General features: G+C 39.6%; 1 protein-coding gene across 5 annotated transcripts in view; it reads left to right on the top strand.

Moving 5' to 3' along the window:
* ZFYVE26 (zinc finger, FYVE domain containing 26) overlaps positions 1-25,678 on the top strand; it is a 49,830-nt gene that overhangs the window by 8,924 nt on the left and 15,228 nt on the right. The window contains exons 10-31 of one of the 5 annotated variants that reach the window (XM_010574182.1): positions 3,243-3,446; positions 4,022-4,675; positions 6,073-6,162; positions 6,887-6,955; positions 7,594-7,745; positions 8,662-8,860; positions 9,184-9,447; positions 9,630-9,749; positions 10,022-10,186; positions 11,149-11,367; positions 12,790-12,895; positions 13,685-14,424; positions 14,760-14,825; positions 15,009-15,205; positions 16,117-16,221; positions 16,790-16,912; positions 17,650-17,826; positions 18,997-19,243; positions 20,374-20,472; positions 22,376-22,533; positions 23,455-23,624; positions 24,944-24,972. In XM_010574182.1, the coding sequence (XP_010572484.1) occupies positions 3,243-3,446; positions 4,022-4,675; positions 6,073-6,162; positions 6,887-6,955; positions 7,594-7,745; positions 8,662-8,860; positions 9,184-9,447; positions 9,630-9,749; positions 10,022-10,186; positions 11,149-11,367; positions 12,790-12,895; positions 13,685-14,424; positions 14,760-14,825; positions 15,009-15,205; positions 16,117-16,221; positions 16,790-16,912; positions 17,650-17,826; positions 18,997-19,243; positions 20,374-20,472; positions 22,376-22,533; positions 23,455-23,624; positions 24,944-24,972 (4,353 nt within the window). The remainder of the gene's footprint in view (positions 1-3,242; positions 3,447-4,021; positions 4,676-6,072; positions 6,163-6,886; positions 6,956-7,593; positions 7,746-8,661; positions 8,861-9,183; positions 9,448-9,629; positions 9,750-10,021; positions 10,187-11,148; positions 11,368-12,789; positions 12,896-13,684; positions 14,425-14,759; positions 14,826-15,008; positions 15,206-16,116; positions 16,222-16,789; positions 16,913-17,649; positions 17,827-18,996; positions 19,244-20,373; positions 20,473-22,375; positions 22,534-23,454; positions 23,625-24,943; positions 24,973-25,678) is intronic. The other 4 variants (XM_010574183.1, XM_010574185.1, XM_010574187.1 and 1 more) reach the window with 4 other exon arrangements.

The raw sequence follows: 25,678 nt of genomic DNA, 5'->3' as shown, positions 1-25,678 counted from the left end.
GTTGTGAGAACACAGAAAAACCCTTATCCATCAAGTATGTGCTGCTCAGTATTTCTGCCAGGAAGAATCTGTTCTTTTGACCTATCTCTGTAAATAAGGAAGATAGTGCTTATCAGCTGTTTCACAGAAGAAAACTAGAGAGCATGTAAAAGTTATTTTAGAGTCCTTTTGGGAAGTAAATTCTCTCCCAAGAAGGAGTTGTGAGATCTCTTTGATCTCACAAGGACAGATCTCTGAAACAGTGTTTTCAAAATGGTAACAATACTTTGCACATGCTCATAATATGCTTCTCGTTGTAAATTATATACTGTATAATACCCTTAGCTTGAAAAGTAAGTGTATATTTTGGATTTCAGCCATCTGCACTTAAATTTAAAATCAAAAGGCAAAGCCAGATGAAATTGACAATGTCTCATACTATAACATCTACATTTTTGAAAGATACAAAATGTTGGGTGTTTTTTTTTTCTAATATTAAGTCTTACCAAATCTACTTTAATATTAAAAACCAGTAAGGCTTACCTACAGGCTGTGTTTACATCCCTCTTGGTTCACTTCTGTCATTTTCCCATGTTCCAATTTGGTGCCTAAAATACCTGAGATTCCTAAACACATTAGTTTGCTCAGAAGTGACTCTCCTTGTACACTCTCTTGATTGTGGCCTATGTCCAGGTTCAGCTGCTGCTATTTAAAGCTCGTTTTTGCCAGGGCCTCTTAATGATACAGAAGCTCGGTCTTCCTGCATGTACTAGAACCTAAGAAGCTGCAATTTTTTGCCTCATTGCTTCTATGGATGGGAATTTGTACATGTGTAATTTCAACCTGAGTTGCATGGAGACCTCTCAGTGATGGATCTCACATGGATTTTCCAGGTTGCCTGGTGGGAAGCAGTTTTCTTTCCTTCTGGTATCATATTGTTAAGATGTTAGTTTCCAGTCCTATTTTTACAGGTTTTATTGTTAAATATCATGACGGTTGTCTTGAAAGATGTAATGATTGAGACTCAATATAGATCTCCAGTTTCAGTGTCCTGCTTTCTGAAATTAATTGTTTTGTTGTTGCTGATGCTGGGGTCTTGTAATCAGTTCTTGCATTTTAATTATTTTCTGCTTAAATTCTATCAAAACCTTTCAGAAACAGGAAGAGGCAGTCCCATCATACCTTCTGGGAGCTGCATGACTGTAGCAAAAGAATTCTAGCTGTGGTTTCACTTCTTTTTTTCAGATCACCTTGATTTACAGAACTAGTTAATGAAAGACAAGTCCTCTTTCTCTTTTCAGCCCAGTGATTGTTGTAAAATTCAGATAATTCTATAAACACAGTTTAATAGAATCTCCTTTAAAATAAAGGAGGAGAGGAGTGATGAAGTTCTGATTTGTCTGAGTTCGTAGTGTTAACAGGCCCTTTTCTCCCTCACCCCACATACTTCCCCTTCTTTCTGCCACACGTCTGTCAGCTGCAGTAGTGAAACTGAAGTAGAGGTACTGGTAGACAGTTGTGTTCAGGCACCCTTCAGATCAGTGCGTAATGCTAGCTTTGATCAGTCACACTAACAAAAGAAATGATGGGCAGAAATTTCCTCATGAGTTACAGAGTTCAAGAATGAGGTGTTAATATTTCTGCCGTAGGAAAAACAAGTGCTTATAGTTAAAGAGTCGTTGTGTGGTATTAGTACAAGGAGAAGGGTTGGTTTAGATGCAGATACTGACAGAGACTCACTGCATCCAAGTCTTTCCACATGGGAGGCAAAAGTGTATTAAACTTGCATTTGATTACTAGTGTGTATCTTGTAGTATCTCCAGCTAGCTATTTCTCTTTTTCAGAGGACTGTATTTATCAGATCTCTGGCTTCACCTGCATGAAGTCCTCTTAAGACAGTGTATTGACAGCTTTTTGGGTGCTACATAGTAGTGTAGAGCTGCCGGTGAATTACAGCATTTCTGTGGCATGCGGGTTCTGCAAAGGATTGATACTTAGATGTTTCCTCAGTTCTGTCTGCTGGCTGCATTATAGTTTCCACCATTGTTGCTGTTTAGAATTGCAGTGATAGGGAATAATTGGTTTCAAACTGTTTGTGCTCTCAGGGCTTTTGTCTTGGCTGCTCTGTAGTTTTCAGAAGAGTTCAGGTGCTTTTCTTTGAAATCATGCTCAAGCCTTGTGGAGGATGGTACTGAAACACTTTCTAGGTAGTGCTGTTCAGTCCTAGAGTTTGGATGGGGACATTGTCAGTACATCAAACCAGTGCTTTGTTTAAAAAAAAAAATAAAAAAAAAAATTGGCTAATGCTTCTCCTATGTGCCAGTAGGCAGAGGGACAATCTACCCCTTGTATGAGAATGTAGGATAGTGGATTCAAGCACTAATTTAACACTGTCTCGTGTTTTTGTTGTTGTTGGTTTGTTTTTTTTTTTAACCTTTGTACAGGAGTTGGATAATTCATCTAAACCCAGCGTAACAGAATATATGACTCTATATTGTATTCCTGGGTGAGGGGAATGATAATGCAACTTTTACATAATTTGCAGCTCTTATGTTCTGTTGTACTAAGAAGGGATCATGGCTCTGGCATGCGACACCTTCTTTCCTCAAAAAAAAAGCAAAAGGGAGAAGGAGTGGGTGTAGTACTTCTCTAAGTTGCCTTTATCATAAATGTGTGAAGGAAACTGTGGGACCGTACTTTTTCTTTAATCAATTGCAGATTTTATATAATCTATATGGCCGGCCATTGTGGATAGAATCAACCGTGATGTCTATTAGTAGAAATCCATAGAGGTCGTGGTAATCTATTCTCACTACAGTCATAGCCAGTCTACACTATTTCCCTACTTATCCACTGTGTGATAGAACACACAATTCTAAGATGCTGGAATGCGACAGGGTCCGTCCCTGTGTTGTAAATGCAGCAGTGTATGTAGCTTAACCTCATACCTCTAATGAGACTCATCATGACCAGATTTTGATCATTCTGTGCTGTAGCCAGGTCCTGTAACACAAATTCACAGAAATTTTCCTTTTCAGAAGGGGATCCAGACCTGGCTTGTCTGTGCCTACCTGTTGTAGGTTTTTTGGGGTTTTTTTTCGTATGTTGTGAAGTAACAGTGAGATAGAGCAAAGCTGGGAAGAAAGATGTGACACTGGGAAAGAAAGACTGGTTAAATATTGCTGTGTGGGAACTGCAGGGGAAAATTAACTTGTTTTCTCATCTCCTTCCTACTCCTTCAACACCCTTATTTCCCTCCACAGCGGCAACACTCCCTAACACCCTGAGTCAGCAACGCAATCTGGCACTGTTTCGAGCATTTTGTGCCATGAAGTATGCTATCTATGCTCTCTGTGTGAATTCTCATAAGCATTCCAAGTGCAAAGATTGCGTACACAGCCTTCTTGGTGATATCCCTGAAGACGCAACTTCTGGAGAACCAGCAGGTGATTGGCCTCCTTTCTCAGGTTCAGTAGCCTGTGCTTCTCCATTTGCTAGGCTCTGATTTATCATATAGTATTGGCATAATATTGCACCCTGTGTACATATGATGTTTTTATTCAGTGGGCTATGAATGCTTTGCAAACAAGTATAATGGCATTTCTTTGAGGTGTTGTTACCTTTAGTAATAATAGATATGAATAAGCTGCCTGTCTTGTTCTAAAACATTTAAGGTAATTGTATTAAAAATGTTGTGCAAAAAGAAGGTGATATTACATACAGGATGATAATGGCAGGGATGCTTTTGTAAGAGTTTATGATTTCCCACAGCTAAAACTGATTTAATGGCTAAAATGGGTGAAATCTGAGTTTGTACATCATTGCGCAAGGCGATAATTGGCATTACTGAGAGGGAGGGGGTACACTACATTTCTAAATGTAAAATGTTGGACATATATTTACTTGATCTGTGGAGGAATTATCGGCTCTAAGCCACTGGCGCAGTTCCCTCTTCTAGGATTTTCTTAAATGGCAAAGGTTGGGGGAAGGAACTTCTGAAAAATCTTGTAAGTGTCCTTTATTTTTGTTTTTAATTATACAGATTGCTCTTCAGTATTTCCTCAGTACCTTGTGAAGTGTCAGCAGTTCTTAAGGAGTGTTCCTGTTCCTCTGCGCCTGGAGGTTTTGGAGAACATCTTCTCCTTGCTTTTTGTTTCCTACAGTGACCTCCATACTGAGGCTTTTCTACATGAAGACTATGCAGAGGATGATGATCTTGACAAAAAGACTACTACTGTGAGTGTAGAAGGCAGTGCTAGTCGGCGGTCTTCTACCTCTGAAAGTCCACAGCACCTAATAGAGGCTGAAAAGAAATTAGAGAGGCATCTGCTGGCTGCTGAGACAGTTCACACAGATACCCAAGACCTTCATGACTCGATGTTAGGTGGCAAAAGCTGTGAAACCTCTAGGCTGAGCTACCTGGATTTGAAACACTTCACTAGCGGTGTTACTGGATTTTTAGTGGATGAGGTGGCCATGGATGCCTTCCTCACATTGCTTCTCAACCATCTGGAAGAAATTCAGAGTTGTCTCCCATGGGACTCCAGTAACGTTCTTCGTGAAGAGCTGGAACTTGTCGAGTGCTTGAATCTTTCTGCAAGCAGAGACACCTTTGGAAGTCGTGTGTTACAGTTTTCCAAGTACCTTTCTGAAGCTCACTGGCGATACAAGGTGGTGATGAGTAACAGAAATGCAGGTAGGCTTTGTATTTGGCACTTTCTGATGTATTGACACTGTTCTGTTACAGCTCTCTAGGCAGTGGTCTCAAGACTAAATTCCCTGAGCATCTTACTGAGGGAGCACATTTTGGCAGATAATAGGAGAGTGACCTAGTTGGAGATCACCTGGCTCTTGCACGATTTTCCAATAGCAGTGATGTCTATTCTAATAAGAAAGTTTGTGTTTTCTTTTTCTTTTTTCCCTCCCCTTTGTGGACACACTGCTTCAGTTCGCCTGTCTTTCTCCTGCTGCTTGGTCACAAGTTATGTCGACAGGGCAGTGATATGAAGGGACATGGTGGTGTGTGATCCTATGCAAGCCAGATAGACTCATCTCATTCATGGACGGAGTGTTGATTTAGCCTAGTCTGGAAATGTGTTAGGAACATGTATCAGAGGAAGTTGGATTATTCTGGGATGCAGACCACTCCTCAGGAGTAGCTAAAACAACACACTCGGGAACCTGTTTCCCACCCAGCCTTCTCCATATCCTATAACTTGTTAGCCCTGCTACTATCAGATTTCTGCTTGTATCATAGTGTGGCTTATTGTGTATCTCAGACCATGCAAAGTCCGTGTCCCAAGAAAGACTGGGCAGTATGGACCTTAAATGTTCCAAGTTTCCAAACTTGTGTTCAACTATTTCTAAAGTCTCCCCCTATAAAGGAGGGGATGTGATGGGACTTACGTTTGAGTAGGCAGCCCTTAGTGTTTCTATTGGACAAGCAGCAACTTCTGTGGGATTCTGTACTTTTGAGTCCTGACTTCTGACAAATGTTGACAACTATTTGGGGAACATCTTTCAGGGAAAGGTGGCTGGCTTTTCTTGACACTGTCTAGCTCTTGGATTTTCTGTCTCAAGGGCTGGAACCCACATTGCTTGCTCACTTCCAGAATTGTTGACCGAGTCAGGGTTCATACTGCCCTGCATTACTGAAGAACCCAGTTGTTTCAGCAAAATGTTAATGACAAATCAAATTCTCTCTTTCACTATTTTAATTCTTATTCTTTTCACCTTGTTTCTAGCTGTTTATGTACTTGGACTATACCTATTTTTTTGTATAGTTAGAATCACAGAATCATTTAGGTTGGAAAAGACCCTTAGTACTCATCAGGGTTGTAGAAGGTGTAGTACATATATATACATAAGCAACATTGGATGTGAAAACCACAGTATTAGTTGAGTTGCATCAAAATTACTTCCAGATGCTGGTGTAAACTTTACTGCAGAAGTGCTCTTAGCTGAGATCAACTGTGTTTTCTTTGGAGATTTGCCATCATAGCTCTACCTATGTAGATGTGCTTTAAGGTAGACAAATAACTGTTAATGACCTGTCTACCTATTTGGTAATGTTTTTGCTTAAATGTTTCACAGAACATCAGCTTGCAGCTTCCAGGAGATACTGCTCTTTAATCAGGTGCTCCAGCTTTAAGAAACGAAGTAGATCTCAAAGGTACAAAACAGGTGGGTTGAAAAAGTCACTTGGAGAAGACATCTCTGAAATGTGCATAGTTTTGCTGAGCTCATAGCTGAATGCAATTAGATTTAATGGACTAGGGGTAGAGGACTAGATTTATTTCCTTTAATTTTCTAACTAGTTTGAAGTGTCTTAGTCCAATTCCACTTGGATTGAGGTTGTTTTCCTAAAGCTTACCTGCACAACTAAAAGATAACTAATTTTAAATTCAGGTAAGAAAATAACTTCTTTCATCCATAGTCTGATTTGGGGCAGAGGAGGACTTTGCAACTACAGTACCAATTCTTCCCTTTCTCCACTATATCCAGTGACAGTTGGGTATATATTCATTCCTACCACAATAGTATCTAGGATGTGAATTTACAGGAATTTGTGGCTTAAATTCGTAGCCTTAAGAGAAAGTTGCGTTCCTCACCCTTTTTCTATTTAGCCTTTAAAAGGTACATCTGGTTTTGGAGTGGGATGTTCCAAAATAAGCTTTAAACTATCTGACATGAGTCAATGATGAGCCACCCCAACAGACTCTCTTGCCTAGCATTTTCTTCAAATCAGCAGTTTTTGCATTTATCATAGACATCAGTGATGGCTCATTTGCAAGATACTCTTGAAGATCTCTTGCGGTTGCCTGATCTGTTCTTTGCAGTAAGTTTTAATTACCTTGTCTAGAAAAAGTGTATTTAATGTGCTGGTTTTGATTTGTTTCCATTTTAGATGGGAAAGAGGGAACTACCAGTCCATCATTAGAAAGCACAAGTAGCGAGCTAAGCACCAGTACCTCAGGTATTAAGCCACAAAACCAGTATTTCTTTCTTACCAATGTGCATAATGAACTATTTGCTTGACTAGTCAATGTGAATTACTGCTCTTTGCAGGACAGAATTCAAACTTTTCACTTCTTGGAGCTCCCATTTTTGGCTGGCTTTTTCTAATTAGAATAATATCTATAGTATATATCTCTTCTGGAATAAGAAAATTAGATTTTTCTTGATATTTTTGGCTTGCGGGAAACAGTATGCAATGTATTGACGTGCAAACCATAAAAAAAGCTAATAGACTGGTAGTCATGTAACCTAAAACATGCTTAGGCATGCTAAATTGATTTAATAGGTGCAATACTTAAGACTTCTCCCTTTATCCATATTAAACCAGTGCCCTAGCATTGCGTCCACATTATGTAGGCTCTAAGCAGTGTTACATTTGGCTGAGATCCAAACTGAAAGTTCTGACCAAGTAGTGAAATATTATAAGAATTTTTAACAAGATCTTTATGTTGACCTCTTCACCCTAAAACTTCATTGTGACTCTGCTTCTATATTTTTGTGTTAAACATGTCAAGTACTGTTATCTAATAAGTTAGCTGTTATCTGGTGAAATGTTTTTTCCATAATAGTATGCTGACTAATTCTGTTGTCTTGCAGAGGGAAGTACCAGTAATGTGTCTGGCTCAAGTGATTTGGAAAGCAGGGTGAGACCACACCAGCAAAACCCACTCATTCCTATGATGCTTTCTCCACCAGAATCACTGTTAGTTTCTTGTGTTTTGAGAGGAAACTTCGTAGAAGCCCATCAGGTAAATGAGTTGCATGTACTTTGTGCAATTAAAAATCTAATTTGGTATTGATGGTTGTGATAGCTAATGAAATTCCTGCTTCTTCTGCATTAGTAAGCATAGGGCTGAAGCATTCTGCATCAGTGTGTTATCAACATTCTTCTCGTACTGAACTCAAAACATAGCACCGTACCAGCTACTAGGGAGACAATTAACTCTATCCCAGCTGAAACCAGGACAAGCAGTGACCTGGCTGAATTTCAGATAGTGATATCGGAGCAGTTAATATTATTTAAGTGTTGCATTAGCAGCAGGTTACTGCTCAACTCATTAGTTCTGTTTGACATCACGCATGCCACTTCATCTTTTCCCTACTTACAAAGCCAAAAGAAGCATTTTGGTTTGCTGCTTTACTTTGAATTTCAGTATTGCTGATGGTAAAGAATTCAAGCTTGGTTTGTATTCTGTTGTTGGTTTGATAATAGGAACTTGCACAGCTGTGCTTATCTACTGTGTGTTTAAATTTCTAGAAGGTATTTCTTGCTGCATAAGAATTTGTTTAAAATAGTTTACTTTGGAGGCCCAACTTCATAGATTTCTTTCGTTACATAGTGTATTGAAATCATGAAGAGTCATTCTGAAAGGTGTGGTTTATGAAAATTAATTCAGCTCTAGCCTTGCAGCAAATAATAGCTGAGCTTTATAAAAACAGTTGAAAAATGTTTGTAAGGTCCTGTTTTTCAGGCACTAAAACCTCTCTAGAACCACCACCCCCACCTCCCCCATTTCAGCCTGCTGTGTCTGTGGGGACATTTTTCAGTTAAAGTGTCTGTTTTATTTTATTCCGTCATCTCCTCTAAAAACGCCCAAAGCTCTTTGACCTTTGAAAGCTTCTTTTGACATGCTCTGTAATTACATCTTCTGTTATTTTTGAAAGGTGGCTTTGATGTTTAATCTGGATACTTCACCTTGCTATGGTGAATTGGTTTTCATGGAGCGCTACCAAGAGGCGGTACGAGAAATGGCAAGAGTGGAGCACAATATTGAGAATCAAGCATCAGATGGCACGGGAGGCATCAGGAAATCTGGCAGTGGCCGTTCGACCCTGCAAGCTATTGGGAATGCAGCAGCAGCTGGTAGGGGCTGGGTTTCTTGAGTTCTTCTCAAAAGGTGGGGGAGAAGTGGAAAACAGGAGGAGGAAACTTGAATCCTGTCATAATGAGTGCAACAATTGTTCAGAAGAGTAAGTTGTGGTTCTATGACTTAAAAGGAGTCTAAGAATGCTGAAATTTGCTGTTGATGCCCAATTAGTTTTATCCATTCTACAGTAATTGGTCCATGAAGCAGGCCATTTATTGAATTATTTTTCCTAAAGGATTAGAGAATAATTATCCATGACAGGATCTGAGATAAATATGCTGTTTAATTAGTGATTTTGTCGTTTTGCTGATGCATGTAGGTATGGTATTTTATTCCATCTCGGATGTTACTGATAAATTGCTTGCAATTTCTGGAAGTCTTGCCCCTACTCTCCAAGAAAACTTCTGGATCAGCAACATCCAGCTGGAGCATACTGATCCTCTCTGGGAAGTCCTTGAGGACCTCAGTCCTTCAGCAATGGCGGCATTTGATCTAGCTTGTACTCAGTGCCATCTTTGGAAAACATGCAAGCAGCTTTTGGAAACAGCAGAAAGGCGACTGTACAACAGCCTTGAAACTCGGGGTAGGCTTTTGATTTTTGTGTTTATCAACATGGGCCTGGGAGTAGAAAACGCTGCTCTATGCTGTGTTGTTTGTGCTAACACCTGAGTCTTAATTAAATCTCATTGTGTACTTGCGTGTTAGTTTCTCTTTTTTCCACTCCTAACTTTTATTTTGTCCCCCTTTGCACAATGACTTTTCCAGGCCACCGACCTGACTTTGTTTTACTGCACTCTGAAGGTGTAAAGGGTTTCCCAGCAGTTCTCCAGCAAATAAATAAAATTCTCAACTATTCCTGCACATCACAAGGGCAATCCAAGCCAGGTAGTATGCCTTGCTGATAAGCACGTTTCAACAGAAAATCTTAAATCAAATTCTTGCCTTCTGTTGCAATGGAAGTTTGAACTTCCAATTTTTTAGCTTAGTATTTAAAATAAAAAAAGAGGGGGGGGGGTATGGACCCAAGCTCAATTCTGAATAAATTAAACACTGAATTTGGCAAACTAGTTGTCTGTAATACAATTTTGGTTCTGTGGGACTTTTTCTGTGCAAAAATATTTTTGTTATAGTTGCTGTTTGTTTCTCCCTCTTTGTAGAGGTCTCAGATGAGAAAATAGGGAGTCATTTTCGATGCAGTATTGTAGATCTTCTGCAAGCTTGCTACCCTGCCTTGACAGAAGAAAGTATTACTAATGAAATTGTTTTATCACAAAATCTGGATCAAATCCTAAAAGCACTGACATGTGTTGAGCATTCTGTGGGTGAGTTATCTTTTGTGATTGTGAAGACTGACAAGTGGATCTAAATTTTTGTTTTGGCCTGTCCAGACAACTATAAATCTAGTAGTAATGTTCTTTGATGTATGCATAATTATATATTTTTTAAAATCCTAAATGCAAAGTGTAAAATCTATCTGTAATTCTTGTATTCTGAGCGTTTTGTTTTCAGAGCTAAAATTGTGAATTTGCCAGAGAAGAAAGGAAAACATCAATAAGTACAGTCGAGGTTATTATTTGTCCTACTTTTCTTCAGTCCTAACAAGGAATTCTTTAAGTGTATTTTAACCTGACAGGTTATAGATAATTAGGTGTATCCTTACTGTTGCCTTTTTTTTTTTTTAACAAAAAGGAGATAAAGTTATAAAACTATTGTAACATAATAATGCCTTCCAGTTTTCATAGGGCTATCATAAAACATCTCATCCTTTTCTGAAGAAGTCTTCCACAGTTGCCTTTTCTCAGAGTTCTCTTCATTATATAGCACTGGGGTGTTTTCTTATGCTTTTTTTTCTTTCTCCATTCACCGAGTTTCTAAATGGCATGTAGGTGTTTGTGAAATATTTAAAGATATTTGTATGTTTAATGAGCAAAATTTAGGAGAGCTCTAAGGGCTAAATGTTATGGAGCACAAGGACTGGTCAAGACCTGCATTTTACAATAAGCTTATGTGTTAACGACACACAACTAGATATATTTTAGGCCTGTGTTAATATATTTCTAACTCATCAGACGTATGGTTACTAATTTAGATGAACCATTGATTTATTCTGCTGTGAAAATTTGTCTTGCTTTCCATAAAATCATAATGCCCAGACTGAGATCTGTAATTACAGAGAAGAAATCAGGCTAAACAATTTCTCTTCCCCGCCCGGCCCTCCCCCCCTTCCTTTTTAGCATTTAATACTTACTTGAAACTTGAATGTATGTCTGTTCTCTTAAACCAGACTCTAAAGGAAACCTGCTTGGGACCTTGGTGGAGCAGGCCTCTCTCAAACCTACGGAGCTGGAGAAGCACCTGGTTTGGAATCAAACACAGCTCCTGCTGAGAACTCTTGACCAAACCATGCCAGAGAGCAACATGCAGACAAACTTTGTGAAGGCCTTCTTTGACTACATCACTACACTGGCTGCTGTTGTGTTACGAAGCCTGAATGCAGAGCTAGGTAAGGGGTTCCTGCTGGAAAGTCTGACGCTAGGTGAAGATACCCAGACTGTGTAGCCTGGCCTGATTCTGGAAAGTAATTGTGCAAAAATGATTCCTTGCCAAACGTGCCTACTACCTGTGCCTAGTCAGATCTTTTGCTTTCAGGTATTATTGCACTGCTTTTTCAAATTTTATTTCTTAACACCTAGGCCACCCTCAGCTAAGATAAAAATAGCTGATGGCAGTAGGAAAACAAGAACAGAAATGTTAACTGCTGACCCAGATTCTGCACTTCTTTTAGACAAAACAAACAACCCCAACCTCCAAAAATTCTGATCAGTACCCTGTAAGGTGAGATTGATTTTTGCATCCAGTGGATCAGCATGCTGGGCGCTTTTCAGCTCCCTTTGAGGCAACCAGTGCCCTGCTGCTCCACAGGGATAAGAAGAGAATGTGTAGAAGGCTATGCAGGGTAACTAGGCAGAATTTTTTCTTAGAATCAGCAGATGATGGTGGTCCATGAAAAGAAATGCATCATCAGCACATAAAACTGTCAGAAGGACAGAACAATTCACTGTGCTAGGAGAAAAAACACTGGTCTGGTTTTTAGAGTTGACACTAATTGAGCTGCACTAATGTAAAATACCACAGTACTGATTTCAGAGAATACCTTCCCAAGAGGATAAGAAAAAAGTGCAAAGATCTGTTTTCAGACATGCTGGTTCAGCTCGGGTCACTACCATGCCAGCCATAACTTCTGTATGGACGTGATTCAGTCCTCATTGACTAACTGCCAAAGCCAAAAAATGCACAGTATTTAAGGGCTGTGTGAGTTCTGGGGAAACTTTATTGTACTGGAAGATAAAAGGAAAATGTAAACTTACAAGAATATGTTCAGAGTTACTTGACATAGTGGATACAAAGGCTTTTCAGCAATACTGACCAGGGTTTCACTCTTTTTGTAAAAGTAGCTTTACATTTGTGAGTTCCCTCTGCCATTGCTCACTTTGACTTGAATAGAGCATGGACTCACTAATCTACATCCAGAGACTCCTCAGAAACCAGTACTGCACATTTTCGGTCTCTCACTGCAAATACATGTTTTGGTGAAAGTTTGAAGTAGAGTTGCTAAACTGTTTGAACCTAGATCTCACTTAAAGGCCAAAGACTCTCCACGCTACCTGTTTTGGTAATAGGTCCGGTAAAACGTGAGCCAGTGGTGCCAAGTTTGAGAGGTGTATCGTAATCACAAATGCCTTGCAATTTACTCTGGATTTTACCATGCTGTTAATGTAGACCTCTGTGAATTTAGTCAAAGAGGTTTCAGACTCCAGGCTCTTAAAATTTGTGTTCCTAAAATAAGACTTGGTTGGTGTATTCAGCTAATGTGTTTGTATTATAATAAATGTTTTGATTTTTTTTTTCTTTTTTTATTTTAAAGATCTATCTGCAGAAGTGAAAGTGGGGAACCCTTTCATCCTGTTACAGCAGAGTCCATCTCAGCTGCTCTCCCAGCTTGTGTTTGAGAGACAGGTTCATCCTGACAGGTTGGTGCTTTTCATATTATATACTTCTCTAGGTTATCTTGGTGTTGATGACTTTAGACCTCAGCCAGGATTAAATTCTTCTCTCGCTGCTTAGCACAGGTAGTACAGCCTGCTGTGTCCCACGAGCCAATTACTTAATGCTGCAAGGATTAGTGTGCAGGGAGGAGCTTACTCAGTGGCTTCTCTGCCAACCTGAAGATTTTTGACAGGGAAAACTGTGGCTCCATATTTTTAACAATTACTGTCTGTTGTGAAGAGAGAGTGCATTTATGTGGATTTTTTGACTGAATGTGTGGCAGTTCAGAGTGGTGGACTTGCAGCTTAGCAATGTAATAAAATACAATACACCAGTAGGGCTTCTTAAGAATACAGCTGAGCATGGCTCTTGCCCTGGTCAGTAGGTAAACTGGATAATCTAAGGTCCTTCTATCACAAATTACTGAATTAGGCTGGCATGGAAAGTGTCTGATTTGACGAAGTAGCTCTTAAAAAGATGAGCAGTAATGGTGAACCATTCTACTGTCTCGCATTTAGGTAAAAGTCAGTGTTTGAGGAGTAACTTCTTTAAAGGAATGGCAGCGTAAGCTCCGTGTTATTGATGTTGTGCTGTGTACGGGGGGGGGTTTTCCATACTGTAAACATAGGATATGTAGTCTTCCCATGTATGTACCTGTGAAGAATATTAGGGGGCTTATGTTCACCAAACATTTGGAAGATTGATGAAAATACATAATCGTAAAGTACCTTTGATATGTGCTGGGTAAGCTGGTTCTGTTTTCAATCCTGCAGGCTTTCTTCTCTCTTGGCTAAAGAAGAGTTGAACTTGAATGTGCAGGAAGTTATTGTTAACTGTTGCTGTGAACGACTGTCCTTGTGCAGTGCAAGGCAAAACAGCCAGGCAAAGTCTCTTCTGACAAACATCAGTAACTTAGCACACCAGTGTGCCTACCACTGCCTGCCAGATGTTGAAATACCTTTTCACAATTCTGCAGTGACCTCTGAGGATAACTCCACTCAGGGCCCATTCTCTCTGAATGACTTGAGCCAGCACACACTCACTGCATCCTCCCTGGACTTCCTAAAGTCTCAGTCGAAGCTAATGGCCACAGTGGCATGTCTAAGTGCATCTAATATACAGAAAATTCCCAAATCGAGTTTATCTTGGATGGAATTTCGGGGCAAACGGGAGGTGCCCTTAGGTTTGGAACAGATTTCCAGGGAGTGTGAGGTGTTATTGAAGGACTTCCCAATATTGGAACGATTTCTTCTCACTATGTTTGAGCCACTTCAGAATCAGCAAGAGGAAGGTAGCAGTTTGGCTACTGTCTTCTCTGGCAAGACATACATATCTCTGGTTCTCCTAGGATTGCATTCCCCCACAGCTGTTAAGGTATTAATGGGAGTCTTGGAACAAGCTCTTGCTGCAAAGGATTGGGACAGAGCTCTGAAGGTCTTAGATCTGTACAGTCAGGATGTGGAGGAGCTGGTCAGTGTGAAGGATGCTGTGCTGAGCTGTGCAACTGCTGAAGGTAAGAAGTATTCAGTCAAGTCAGGCTTTTTTCCCTTCATCTCTTCTTTTTTTATTATTATTTTTTTATTTTTAATGAAGAGTACAGCCTGGACCAGGAGGTGGAAACTAAAGTAGTGGTCCTTGGGCAAATCCAAAGATGGAAACAGATCCCTTCCTTTCCTTCATCCTAAATTTGCTTTCTCTGATGGTGTCGTTTCTGTTTTGCAAATGTGCAAATCCTGGCCAATTTGGTACAAAAGAACTGGAATGCATCTGTTGTGTTATTTTTATGTGAAAAGCTGAATACATCAGGAGACACTAACCATAGTACTGTTAACGGAACATCTTTTACAACAGTGTCATTGTCATACATGGATGATACATCCTGTGAAAGGAGGTACCTTTTGGAGTCTAAGGATAGTAAGTATCCCATGCTAACTTTGGTTACTTCCCAAGAATCTGATGCTTGGGATGAGTCTTGCACAGATTTTTCAGCACTGCACTGTTTCATTTGGTGATGCGATCCAGTGAGGATGAGGAATTTTTTTTATTTTCCAAATTGCAGAAACCGAGTTTCAAACTAGTGGTTTGTTTCCTCCACAGATAAGGATGGTTGGCAATACTTATTCCCAGTAAAAAATGCAACGTTGAGAAGTAGGCTGGCCCTGCGCTGTCTGGACAAATGGCCCCTTGATGCCTGTTTGGAAATCCTAGCTTATTGCATTTCTGATTTGGGCATAACTGATGAACTAAAAGCCAGTCTGCAGAGCAGGAAGAAAGAACTTCAGGTTTATCAAAAGGTACAAAGTCCTTCAAGTAACCAGTGAGATGAAATAGGCAGCTGGGAGCAAATATGCTTGCCCTTTGGAAAAGTTTTAGCCCTTGGTTCTTTTTTGATCGTAATAGCTTTTCAAGTCTTTCATCCAAAACAGTTCATGTGTTTTCAGTGCTGTAGTATCCAATTAACACTCTGCTTCCATGCTTCCATCCTTCATAACCTTCCCACTCTCCTATTAGCATTCAGGTCTGCAAACATGATTAGACATAAACCTTTGTGTGAGGCTGCTTTCTTGCAAGGTATTTGTTTTTCCATTCTATACAAATGCTAGAGCCTCTGGAAGTTTTCCATGGTGATTCATCATTTTATAAGCTTGAGAGGTGCAGGTGTACCTAGGCACGGTGTACAAGACTAGCAGTCCAATAAGTGTGTTTGTATTGCAGTCAGTTCTTCTAACTTCAGGGTAGTGCAGATACCCAAGTTAAGTCAGACTAGTTGGCCTGGAGTTAGTTCAGCACAGACTGAAAAGCCAAACGGAGCGAAAAAAGGAGTTGTAAATCCCTGCTGAGCTCTGTCTCGTGGTGGTTCTGCTAACTGACAGTTACCTCAGTTGTCTCTCTGTTAGTGCCAGCAATGTCTGCAGTATACGTGTAGTTTTTCATCCCTAATTATTGCCATCTAGTCTTTTAAAAACCTTCCCTTATAAACGTGCTTTGTAGACTCATACCTCCAAGAAAATTGCATAGTCTTTGGAGTGCAAGTGCATTACATCATCCCAGAAAAGGGCTAGAGATAAACATGGCTCTCCTTTTCGACTGTTTTCTTTGTATGAAGCAGCTCTTGATGTGATCAGCTCAGCTGTTTTCTTAGACTTAATGATTGTAGTAGATAAAGCTTTTAAAATCTGTGCTACCCTAATATTAACTTTTTCAGATTTTGAATGTGCAAAATGAACCATTATGGAATGACTGGCAAGATCTGAAAAAAGCCTGCACTGATGACCCCCAGGCCATCATGAATATCATTCTGAAAGCAAAGGTTAGGCATCATCCTGTGAATTTTGTTGAATTAGAATGCTCTAAACTTTGAATAGATAAATTTGTTGAAATAGCATCTTAAAACACTCATCAATGGAGATTACCTTGGGAGGAAGGATTCTGTGCTACAGAAACAAATACAGATCTGTGTTTAATGTCAAGATTTACATGTAATTAATAATCCTTAGTTTAAGTTATAAGTCTTACTCTGAGATACAACCTGTTCTTTTCTCTTAGAATTTTGAAGACTTTAATAGCATGGCTTTTGACATAATACAGGCTTGATTATTATATCAATACTAATACTGTAGATCTGGCTGGCTTTAAAAGTGTCTTTCTAAAAAGCCAACTTGCTTACTGTGAGATGAGAAGGCATTCTCAGTGCAGCTGTGACTCACAAAATTGAGTATCATCTTCTTGTCAATGTAATTATTTACTTGTTGCATGTGGGAGAGTAGTCTAAGCTACAGAATTTCTGGAGAAGTTGATCAGAACTTTGGGAGAAACAGCTGTATCAGAGAGGGTAGAGTTTGTCCCTCTTCTATTTATTTATTTTTTAAATTCTTTAGGATTACGAGTTGTTTGAGGAATGGGGGCACTTGTATCCTGTCCCAAGAGAAGACTTGATCAACCTTCACCGTGAGCACCTTCTCCACTTACTGGAGATGGGAGACATGGAAAAAGCATTGCAGGTAATAGCAAAACTCTTTCAGCCTTATATCCATAGGTCATATAAGTTGAGAACTCTTTTCTTTGCCTTCTTCATGTGTGTTTTCATGACTTTTGGCTCTTCCCTTAAGAGATGCTATTTGCTTATATGTATATTGGGAATCCTGGCTCTCCCCTGTTATGCTTAAGTGAAAATCCAGCTTTGCAATCTAGTCGTTGGACCTAATAGCATAAATGTCACTTACATGGAAATACAAGGCCCCTTTAATTTGAAAAATCATAATGAAGCATTTCTGTGCTGCTTAAGCAGAAGAATCAGAAGTGAAACTAATAACAGGAATTGGTCAGTTGTGCTTCAGTGCCCAAATTAGTGAAGTGTGAATTCTTCTGATTTTAATAATTACGGAGCTGTTGCTAATAACAGTGTAAAATAAAGTGCAGGCTCTGTCAGACTACATAGCTTTGAAAATATTCTGGAAGCAAAGTGGAGACTTCTGATCACTATACCTTCTGTCCCATTCCTTGCTTAATATTTGCTTACTTTAATTTTTAAAATATTTTTATTAATAAATGGAGCAAATAGGCAATGAGTAGTCTATAAATGGGTTATCTAAATCATTCTTATATATGTAAGGCACTTGTGCAAGTTAATTTGTTGGCTGGGCCATTGTAGGGTAATAATCTGTCATGGACTGCCTGTTATAAAGGCTACTTTCCAGGAATGTAGTAGGCATTCACTGTATTTTGTTTGGTTTTGTAGCTTTTACAAAGAATTGAAGACCCTGGTATTTGTCTTGCTATCAGTGAACAGTCTCTTGACCAGCATCCAAACTTGGCAGCCTCTCACTTCTTGGCTGACTACCTCACAGCTCACTTCTATGCAAATCTGACAACAGCACGCCGTAATGAAATCCAGGCACTCTATATGGGATCAAAGGTGAGTAAAACTCCTGCATTGTGGGATTAACAGCAATATATAATTACATAAGTAACTTTATAATACATAATATATATGTAATATATAAAGCTTGTATATTTTACCAGAGCATTCTCACCATATCAGGTCTAAGATCCTTAGTCTCGGGATCCAAAGGGAACTTAGAGATGGCTTAAAACTTCTCTTCTCCTTCTCCATCTTTGCAGTTCCTATATTATGAGGTGGTTGTATGGTGTTTGAGCTGTAGGGAGTGGAGGAACACACAGGTGAAAAGAGGGTGAGGGTGGAATAAAATAAAATTGTGGTGTTTATCAGGACAGTTGCTGTCTTTGTCCCAAGTGAAGAAGAAAACTTCTTCTTCTTACTAAACTTACTCTCCGTGTCAGTAACATCAGGTGTCCTACATGTGCCCACCTGTATGGTGGTCTTTGACACTTGCATGGATTGTTTCTCCCAAGTACCTTCCAAAGGCAGACAGTATCACTCCTCTTTGGATGGCCATTGCCTTTGCAGAAGTCATACAGGTTCTGTGCTCAGCCTGGGAATAGATGCATTAACCAGTAGATTACCTTAGTCGAATGCATTATATGTAAACAAAATGCAGTGCTTTTGGTAATGTCTGTTTTGTTGTAGGACTACAAATAGCAGCTTGTACCAGTGTGTGCCACAACAGTATTTTGCTGGGCTTCCTGTTTCCTTACTTGTCCCTTCTGAAGACATGATTTAATTTGGAAAGTGTCTATGTTAACTGTCCACCTTTAGGAGAACTGCTCTTAATTTCTCCTCTTGATGTTTCTGCAAATGATGCAAGGATAATGATTGGGCTAAAATTCTTTTTATAAGCTTATTTTAATAAGAGAATATGCTCTACCCTGCTACAGCATATTTGTCACAAGGTCACAAAGTGCTTTCTAGTCTTCAACTGCCTCTGAAATGAGGCAGTGTTTTATAGAATGGGAAAGTGGAAGCTAAGTAATTTCTGCAAATCCACTCAGTAATTCTGTAACAGGAGTAAGAATAGGTCTAAGTCGTCCTACCTCCATTTTTTGGCCTCTATATGTTACTCCATTCTCTGCATAAGCTACTGTGCTAGTTTCTTGTCTTTAATCTCACAAAAACCACAGATTTGAAGGTGTATAATTTTAACATGTGCTTTTTTCCTTGTCTCAGGTGCTGCTGACTCTTCCTGAGTTCTCCCGTGTTAACTACTTCCACCTCTCCTCCAGGCCACTGCTCATGCTGGAGCAGCTTCTCATGAATATGAAGGTGGACTGGGTAGCTGTTGCTGTGCAGACACTGCACCAGCTCTTAGCTGGACAGGAAATTGGTTTTACTATAGAAGACGTTGACAATTTGCTCTCCAAGTATGCAGAAAAAGCTCTCAACTTCCCTTTTGCATTAAAAGAAAAGAGATCAGGTGACTGTCCATGAGAGTGCTGTTTTTCACTTGGGAAAGAAGGGCCAGTTTCCCCCAGAATCATTTCACCAATAGTGCCGCAACATTTTTAGATTTGTGGCTCCAGTCTCCCTGTAGTCTAGGACATGTTCTTAAAGTCTTTGCCTTTCTTGTAAACAGATGTTCTCAAGGACCAACAGCTTCAAAAGTTTCTCAGACTTTCCTCTGTTGCTTCTTTTTGGGGTCTCTTTTCTTATATGACATTGTTCAATTTTCTTTCATTCTTGTTTAACGCAAAGTCACTGACGACTTAAGCAGTTCTAAAACCTGCAGCCAGCTGCATCTTCCCCCAAATAGAATGGGGATTTAATCTTCCATAGTTTTTCCTCCTACCAGAGTCCTGTTCCTTTTTTCATATAAAAGACTTTCAAACTTGTAGTTCTATTTAACATTCTCAGCATGGTTCTTCTTTCTGGTTTGCCAATCCCTTCTCATCCATGTCGCCTCCGAATCTCCTGCATCTGGCTCGCTCCTCTCAGGGTTTTAGAACTCAACACCAGAGGGTGCTGCAGATCAAGTCCAGTGCTTTTGTTTCGTTCTTTTAAAAGCACGTGGCATGTGTACCTATCTGTATCAATTTATACCTACATATATGGTACCAACTTGCTTTATGCAAGTTTCCAAATGTTGACTTCATTTCATGATTTAAAGATGCAGCTCTTGCTAACATAAAAACATCAGACTCACCTATCTTTTCCTGCCAAATGACCTATAACTTTGTGAGTATGTTCCTTCCACTGCGATATGAAGCATTTAGTATTTGCCATGAACATCTTGTGTCAACTAATTGTTTTCACATCTGATACTTATTTTCTGCTGTATTATTCCTCTGGCTATCAGCAGTCCATTGCTTTGATAAGGATCCCTTTCTCTGTGTTTTAGGTCATTGAATTTTATATAGTTTTGCGTAAATTGTTGTGGGGTAATTTTCATGAAAACATAGTAATTTGTAATTAGATAGCTAGTTCCGTTTTGTGCTGACATTCTTACATACTGCTGTGAATGGATTCCTGTAATCTTCATAAAAACAGGTGGTTGTATGGCCGGTATTGTTCTCTGATTTTTATTTTTTTTTCTTCCTTTTGTCCTAGATTCTCTGATACGTATCCAAGAAAGTCTCAATCAGGCATTGGAATGTGAAGCACTGTCTAAATCGGGATCATCAGAACTATCTCCTGTCAGCTTTACTGGTAAGGCTAAGACCTTGGTGCCATTTTCTTTCAACCTGTTCTTATTTGTTTTATCCCCTATGTATGTGTGTCCCACCACTTAATAGTAACTTGGGTTGCATTTAATGCACATTAGTACGTCTCTACAGCTGGGTGCTTTGGGCCAAATTAAAAGAGAACTTAAAGGGGAACAAGAAGTATATGGCTTTGTTTTGACTTTTGGTAGGTGTCTACAAAATATCTGAAAAATCAGCACAAAACCTTTCCATTCCAGACCTTACAGAAAAAAACAAGCCTGAACAGACCATAGGAAACAGGACTACATCTGCAGGAGAAAAAAAAAATTACCTCTTTGCCACAGCTAGGGTGCTAGTGGATTAATGGTGCTGCAGGTTAATCCTTCTGTGTCTTGACTTCTGTACTCTCTCTTTGGGTATATAGGCAGAGCTTGTCTGGAAGCCCATCATTGTGGGACTTCTCCTTGTCTTCCTATTCTTTGGTCAGTAATTTTTTTTCTTCTGGATCTTAACTTTGGCTTTACAGTAGAAATCTCATTCATGTTGTATTTTTTTGTCATTCTTTTGGTCCTTGAATTTACTTTTTTTCTAGGATCCCTCTTTTGACCTGAGGGAAATAGCACACCTTGTACTGTCTGAGCGGCTCCACTTATAGTCCTCAAACACAAATAAATGTAAACAAAATAATTTAAGCTGAAACAACGGAAAAATATTTGTAGCTTAAAAAAAACCCACAAATCCTTCTATAGGTTCCATTCAGCATCTAATGCAAGAGATGCACTCTTCAGAGGACATATATTGAGAGATGCATGGTCTGTGCTCTCAGGGAATGACTAGCAAAGGATATCCTCAAACCTCCAAGGCTGGTGATTCTCAGCAAGTGATGGGCCTGAAGTAGAGTTGCACAGTGATATCCTGATCTACAATTTAGGGTGTCTGAACTGTTCCCTGGTTCTGTATCCTGAACTGACGACTCTTCTTGCTCTGCCTACATGAAGTGACAGCAGTGTCTTGGATTGGGCTGTGTAGCTCTTCAGTTTTTCTCATAATGGTCAACTTAATATCTGTATGTTGTTACAAAACTTGAATGCATTGCCCTCTAATGTTCTTCTGCAATCCAGTATCTACTTGGATGAGCATGAGTTAGCTTTATTGGAGTGGAGATTTCTTCTTTTTTAGTGTAGTATTCAGGTACACAGAAAGTGGCTTGCAGGGCTGCAATGACATGTTGAACTTTTTAATTAGCCTGTAGTGTAACTGGCTCACATCATATAAACTACAAGCCTATCTAATACTGTAAACTTGATTCAATGAGTATTTCATTGGCAAGGTCAAAGATCCCGAAGGCCAAAGACTTAAACTGCTGCCTCTTTGAACTGGTTTTCCCACAGTAGATTGTAAAGGGGACCAGAACAGGGAGGGATATGCTGTTGCTAGCCATACCACACCTCACCTAAGATAACAAAGAAAAGTCTTGGTCTTCAGGAATGTCAACACTGGGTATACTTGAGATTATATTTTACGCTATATCGCTTTTTGGTATCCATATACCGTGGTACTATTTTTTCCTCCTCCTCTAAGTCTCTGCTTATGATACAAGAACAGATGTTGACAAGTTGTCTTATACTTCTCTAATTGTTATGGTAAATGTCTATTAATAAGTATGTACTCTTGCTTACCAGTATCGAAATACTGTAAGTTTACAATCTTACAATTTTAGCTTAAAGCATATATATTCTTTTCACAATGTTATTCTGCCATGCCTGATTGAAGGATAATGGTAGTCGTCTTGTGAGCTAGAAAGATCTTATAGCCTCAGTAAGTCTGTAGTGTTTTCTGGTATTCAAGACTCCATTAAACAGCTTAAATCCCATTCCATGTTTTTCTTGGCCTGGCTTTTTTTTAAGGTGTTACCATATCTGCAAGTCCCAGAGACAGAAGTCTGCAGCAGAATTTGTTTCCTCAAGAATTTGTGCCTCCTGAGAAGCCGCCACCAAAGCAGCAATGGATACCTGATGACACTGAAATGATATGTATGGTTTGCAAAACTGAACGCTTTACTATGGTAAGGAGCAAAACCAAAGTACACACATTCCTAGAACTGTGACCTTAACATGAACGCTTGCTCATAGTCTGTTTCCTAAGAGACACTAGCTACTTTAGCAAGTTTGTCTGCATCAGTGTAGGCCTGACAAGATTGCCAGTCCCTTGATATTTAACCATTAGTTTCTATTTAGTGTAGTTGAGGAGACTGGCAGCAGTTAGCTCCTTGCAGAGTCCTGTGAAGTGATAGAGCCTAAAGAGGAAATCTGAGCATCAGAGAGGAGACAACTATGAGATCTCAAAAATGTGTGATAATAGCAGTATTAATATTTCAAAAGGCTGTCTAACTGACTGTGCTGGCAAGAACTAACATGAGCATCCTATAATTCAGATTACCCATATAGAAAATGTAATCTTTGCTGTTGCTTTTCTAAAATCTGTTGTTTCATAGAGTACTTAACAACTGTATTGGCGCTCTAAGGGAGAATATTAATTTTGAGTTTTGCAGGTGTTCTGGCAGTCTGTTATCTTCTGTTGCTTAGAAACAGTACTGTTTTCTCAAAGTATCTGTTGCTTTTGAATTTGAAAATTACTAAGATGGTGTCAGAAAGGCAGTATATAGCTTCTAACTTTTCCAAGAGATGGTCTAATTAGTGCTGTGGTCAACATTGGGACAATTTAAATAGTGGAAAGCCCAAGACTGCAGCAAACATGTTTTAAGTACCTACCTCTGGGTTTTGGGTTGGTTTTTTTTCTTTGCCATGCCCTCTCCAGAAAGGGATTGTAACAGTGAGAATCAATCATTGTGTAGTCCTGAAAAGCCTTATCATGCATGGTGTTTCCTCTCTTCAAATGGAGTAAGTTTACTCATGAATGGAGGCATATATAGGAGGGGACTTCAATAAATTCTTTCTGTCGCTCATCCATGACCTCTTTTGCATAGTTTAACAGGCGCCATCACTGCAGGCGCTGTGGCAGGCTGGTGTGCAGCTCTTGCTCCACCAAGAAAATGGCAGTAGAAGCTTACAGAGAAAATCTGTCTCGTGTATGCGATCAGTGCTATGGCTACTACAACAGAGAACATATGCCTGACTTGGTACAAGACACAAGCATGTAAGTCCTTCCGTTCTAGTTCTCAATTTCATGTACAAAGCAGAATGTGTGAATGGAACAAGAGAGAAATAAACATTTGGGTTTATGTGGATAATATAATAACATCAGCTTTTTGGTCTCCAACTGTTGGGATTTTCAGGTTTGGTAGATATGGCAATGTTCCTTATGCCTCAGTTTACTTTTCAGATTAGAAAGAACACTGGAGAGCTGGGCAACAAAATCTTTAATTCTATAAGCATCAATTGATCATTAAACCTAAGAACTGAATGCTTTGATGCAGAAACTACTACAGTGTGACAAAGTTTCTTGCAGTTTACTTCGCTCCTGGATTAACATTACATGTTGACTAGCTCTGCTGAACATATCGGTATTTTAATGTTATTCCACAATCCCTTGATTACAACTCCTTGAACCCTTGGGGATTCAAAAGCAAGTTCATGATTAGATAGGCTTTGAAACTGCCCTTAATAAAAGGGACAGCTGTGATGACAGATTTTCATGATGTGGTTGCTTTAAGCTGAGAATTGGACTGAAATTTGTTGTGTGTAAGTTAGGCCAGCTGGTTTTACTCTCTGTGACCCTGTTAAGCCTGCTTATACTGCCATAGCTGATACTGCCATCAAGGTCACAGAGAGTAAAACTCACTCTTTTCAGCTGCACTTTCAGCTGCATTTCCTCTTTTCCTTGCAAGCCTGCAGGTAGCAGTATCCACTATGGCAGTATCCTAGGCTTGCTAGGAAAAGATGAATACTGTGCAGATATGAAAAGGAACCTCTGAAAAAACAAGCAGTCACCTCTAGCTAAACCAATTTGTGTCAGAATGGTTGCTTATACTGCCAGATCAGGTCATCAGAGGCTAGCAGTGAGCTTGAATGCCACCTGTCATGGTCTAATTGCTTAAGTGCCTGGGGTTTTTTATACTTGCCCAATTTGTATATCAAAACCAACTAAATCTTAAGGATGGAGACCTGGATGCCAAAAACTTCATTTTAGCTCTGACATGTTCTGATACTGGCAGTTCTTCTTGTTCTCAGTGTCTGCTTCATGATGTGTGCAACAGTACTATTCCTACAGAAGGTTATAAGAACTGATTACTTAGTGTAGTTGAAATACAACAGTGCAGAGGCAGGATCTTAGATTTCCAGACAGTAGGGGGCAGGGGCAGGGCAATGGGTCAGAGAGGGCAGGGAGGGAGAGATGTTAGATTTTTACAAGACAGTGTTCTGAAATGGCTAGCCGTATTGATCTCTCTTTTAAAACTATGTTTTCCCCAGTGTGCTGGAGTAGGCATGATGTTTCTTTCTGTTACTTTATTACAGCAGAAAAGAAGATCCGGAACAAGTGGAAGGTAAGGAATGGGGTAATGTTAAAGTTCAATTTTTTAAAGTGCCTGATTAGCAGCAGAGTTAGAGATAGGGAGCTGATACATCTAGTTGCAGCTGAAGGGTGATCAAAACTTGAATTACAAAATATCACTGATGGTTTTTGCGTTTGCAGGCTGAAATTGAGCATTCCAAACTTCTGTGAATGGAAATTGAGATTTAGGAGAGATGTCTTGGCCAATTTTGAACATGCTGGATGGGGATTAAAGGAAGGAACTGAAAAACAACAGTTAGAGAATGCACCTTGCATACCAGAAACAGTGAGAGGCTGTGGTATGAGTAGGAATTAATTAGCCCATTACACACCTGTGCTGAGTGATCCTCTTTTTACAAACCATGATGGTACAACTCTGAATACCACTGCAGTGTGCTGTGGTGTTTGATACCCCATGCTGGCTGGGGGTAGCACAGGATGAGGCCCCTCTGGTTGTGTCCTGAGTTCCATCTCCTTTGCTGGTTGTGTGAATATGGACTAGTAATTTCTCTTCGGTGCCTCAGTTTCCACATCTAATATAACACTTCAGGAATAATAACAAAATTTAGTTGACTTTTTCTTTTTACCTGCCATTTTTCCTCAGAAGATATTTACTGTTTGTTGCTTAGTCTGGTGTTTGAGGTGATTCTGCAAAATTTTCCTACACTGACGTGAAATTGTGGCAGACCAAAACATAG

Source organism: Haliaeetus leucocephalus, unplaced genomic scaffold, assembly GCF_000737465.1.
Source record: "Haliaeetus leucocephalus isolate CR32 unplaced genomic scaffold, Haliaeetus_leucocephalus-4.0 Scaffold417, whole genome shotgun sequence".
In the NCBI taxonomy this organism is placed as follows: Eukaryota; Metazoa; Chordata; class Aves; order Accipitriformes; family Accipitridae; genus Haliaeetus; species Haliaeetus leucocephalus.
Note: the sequence above shows the minus strand (reverse complement) of the source record. Positions and strands in the feature narration are given on the sequence as shown.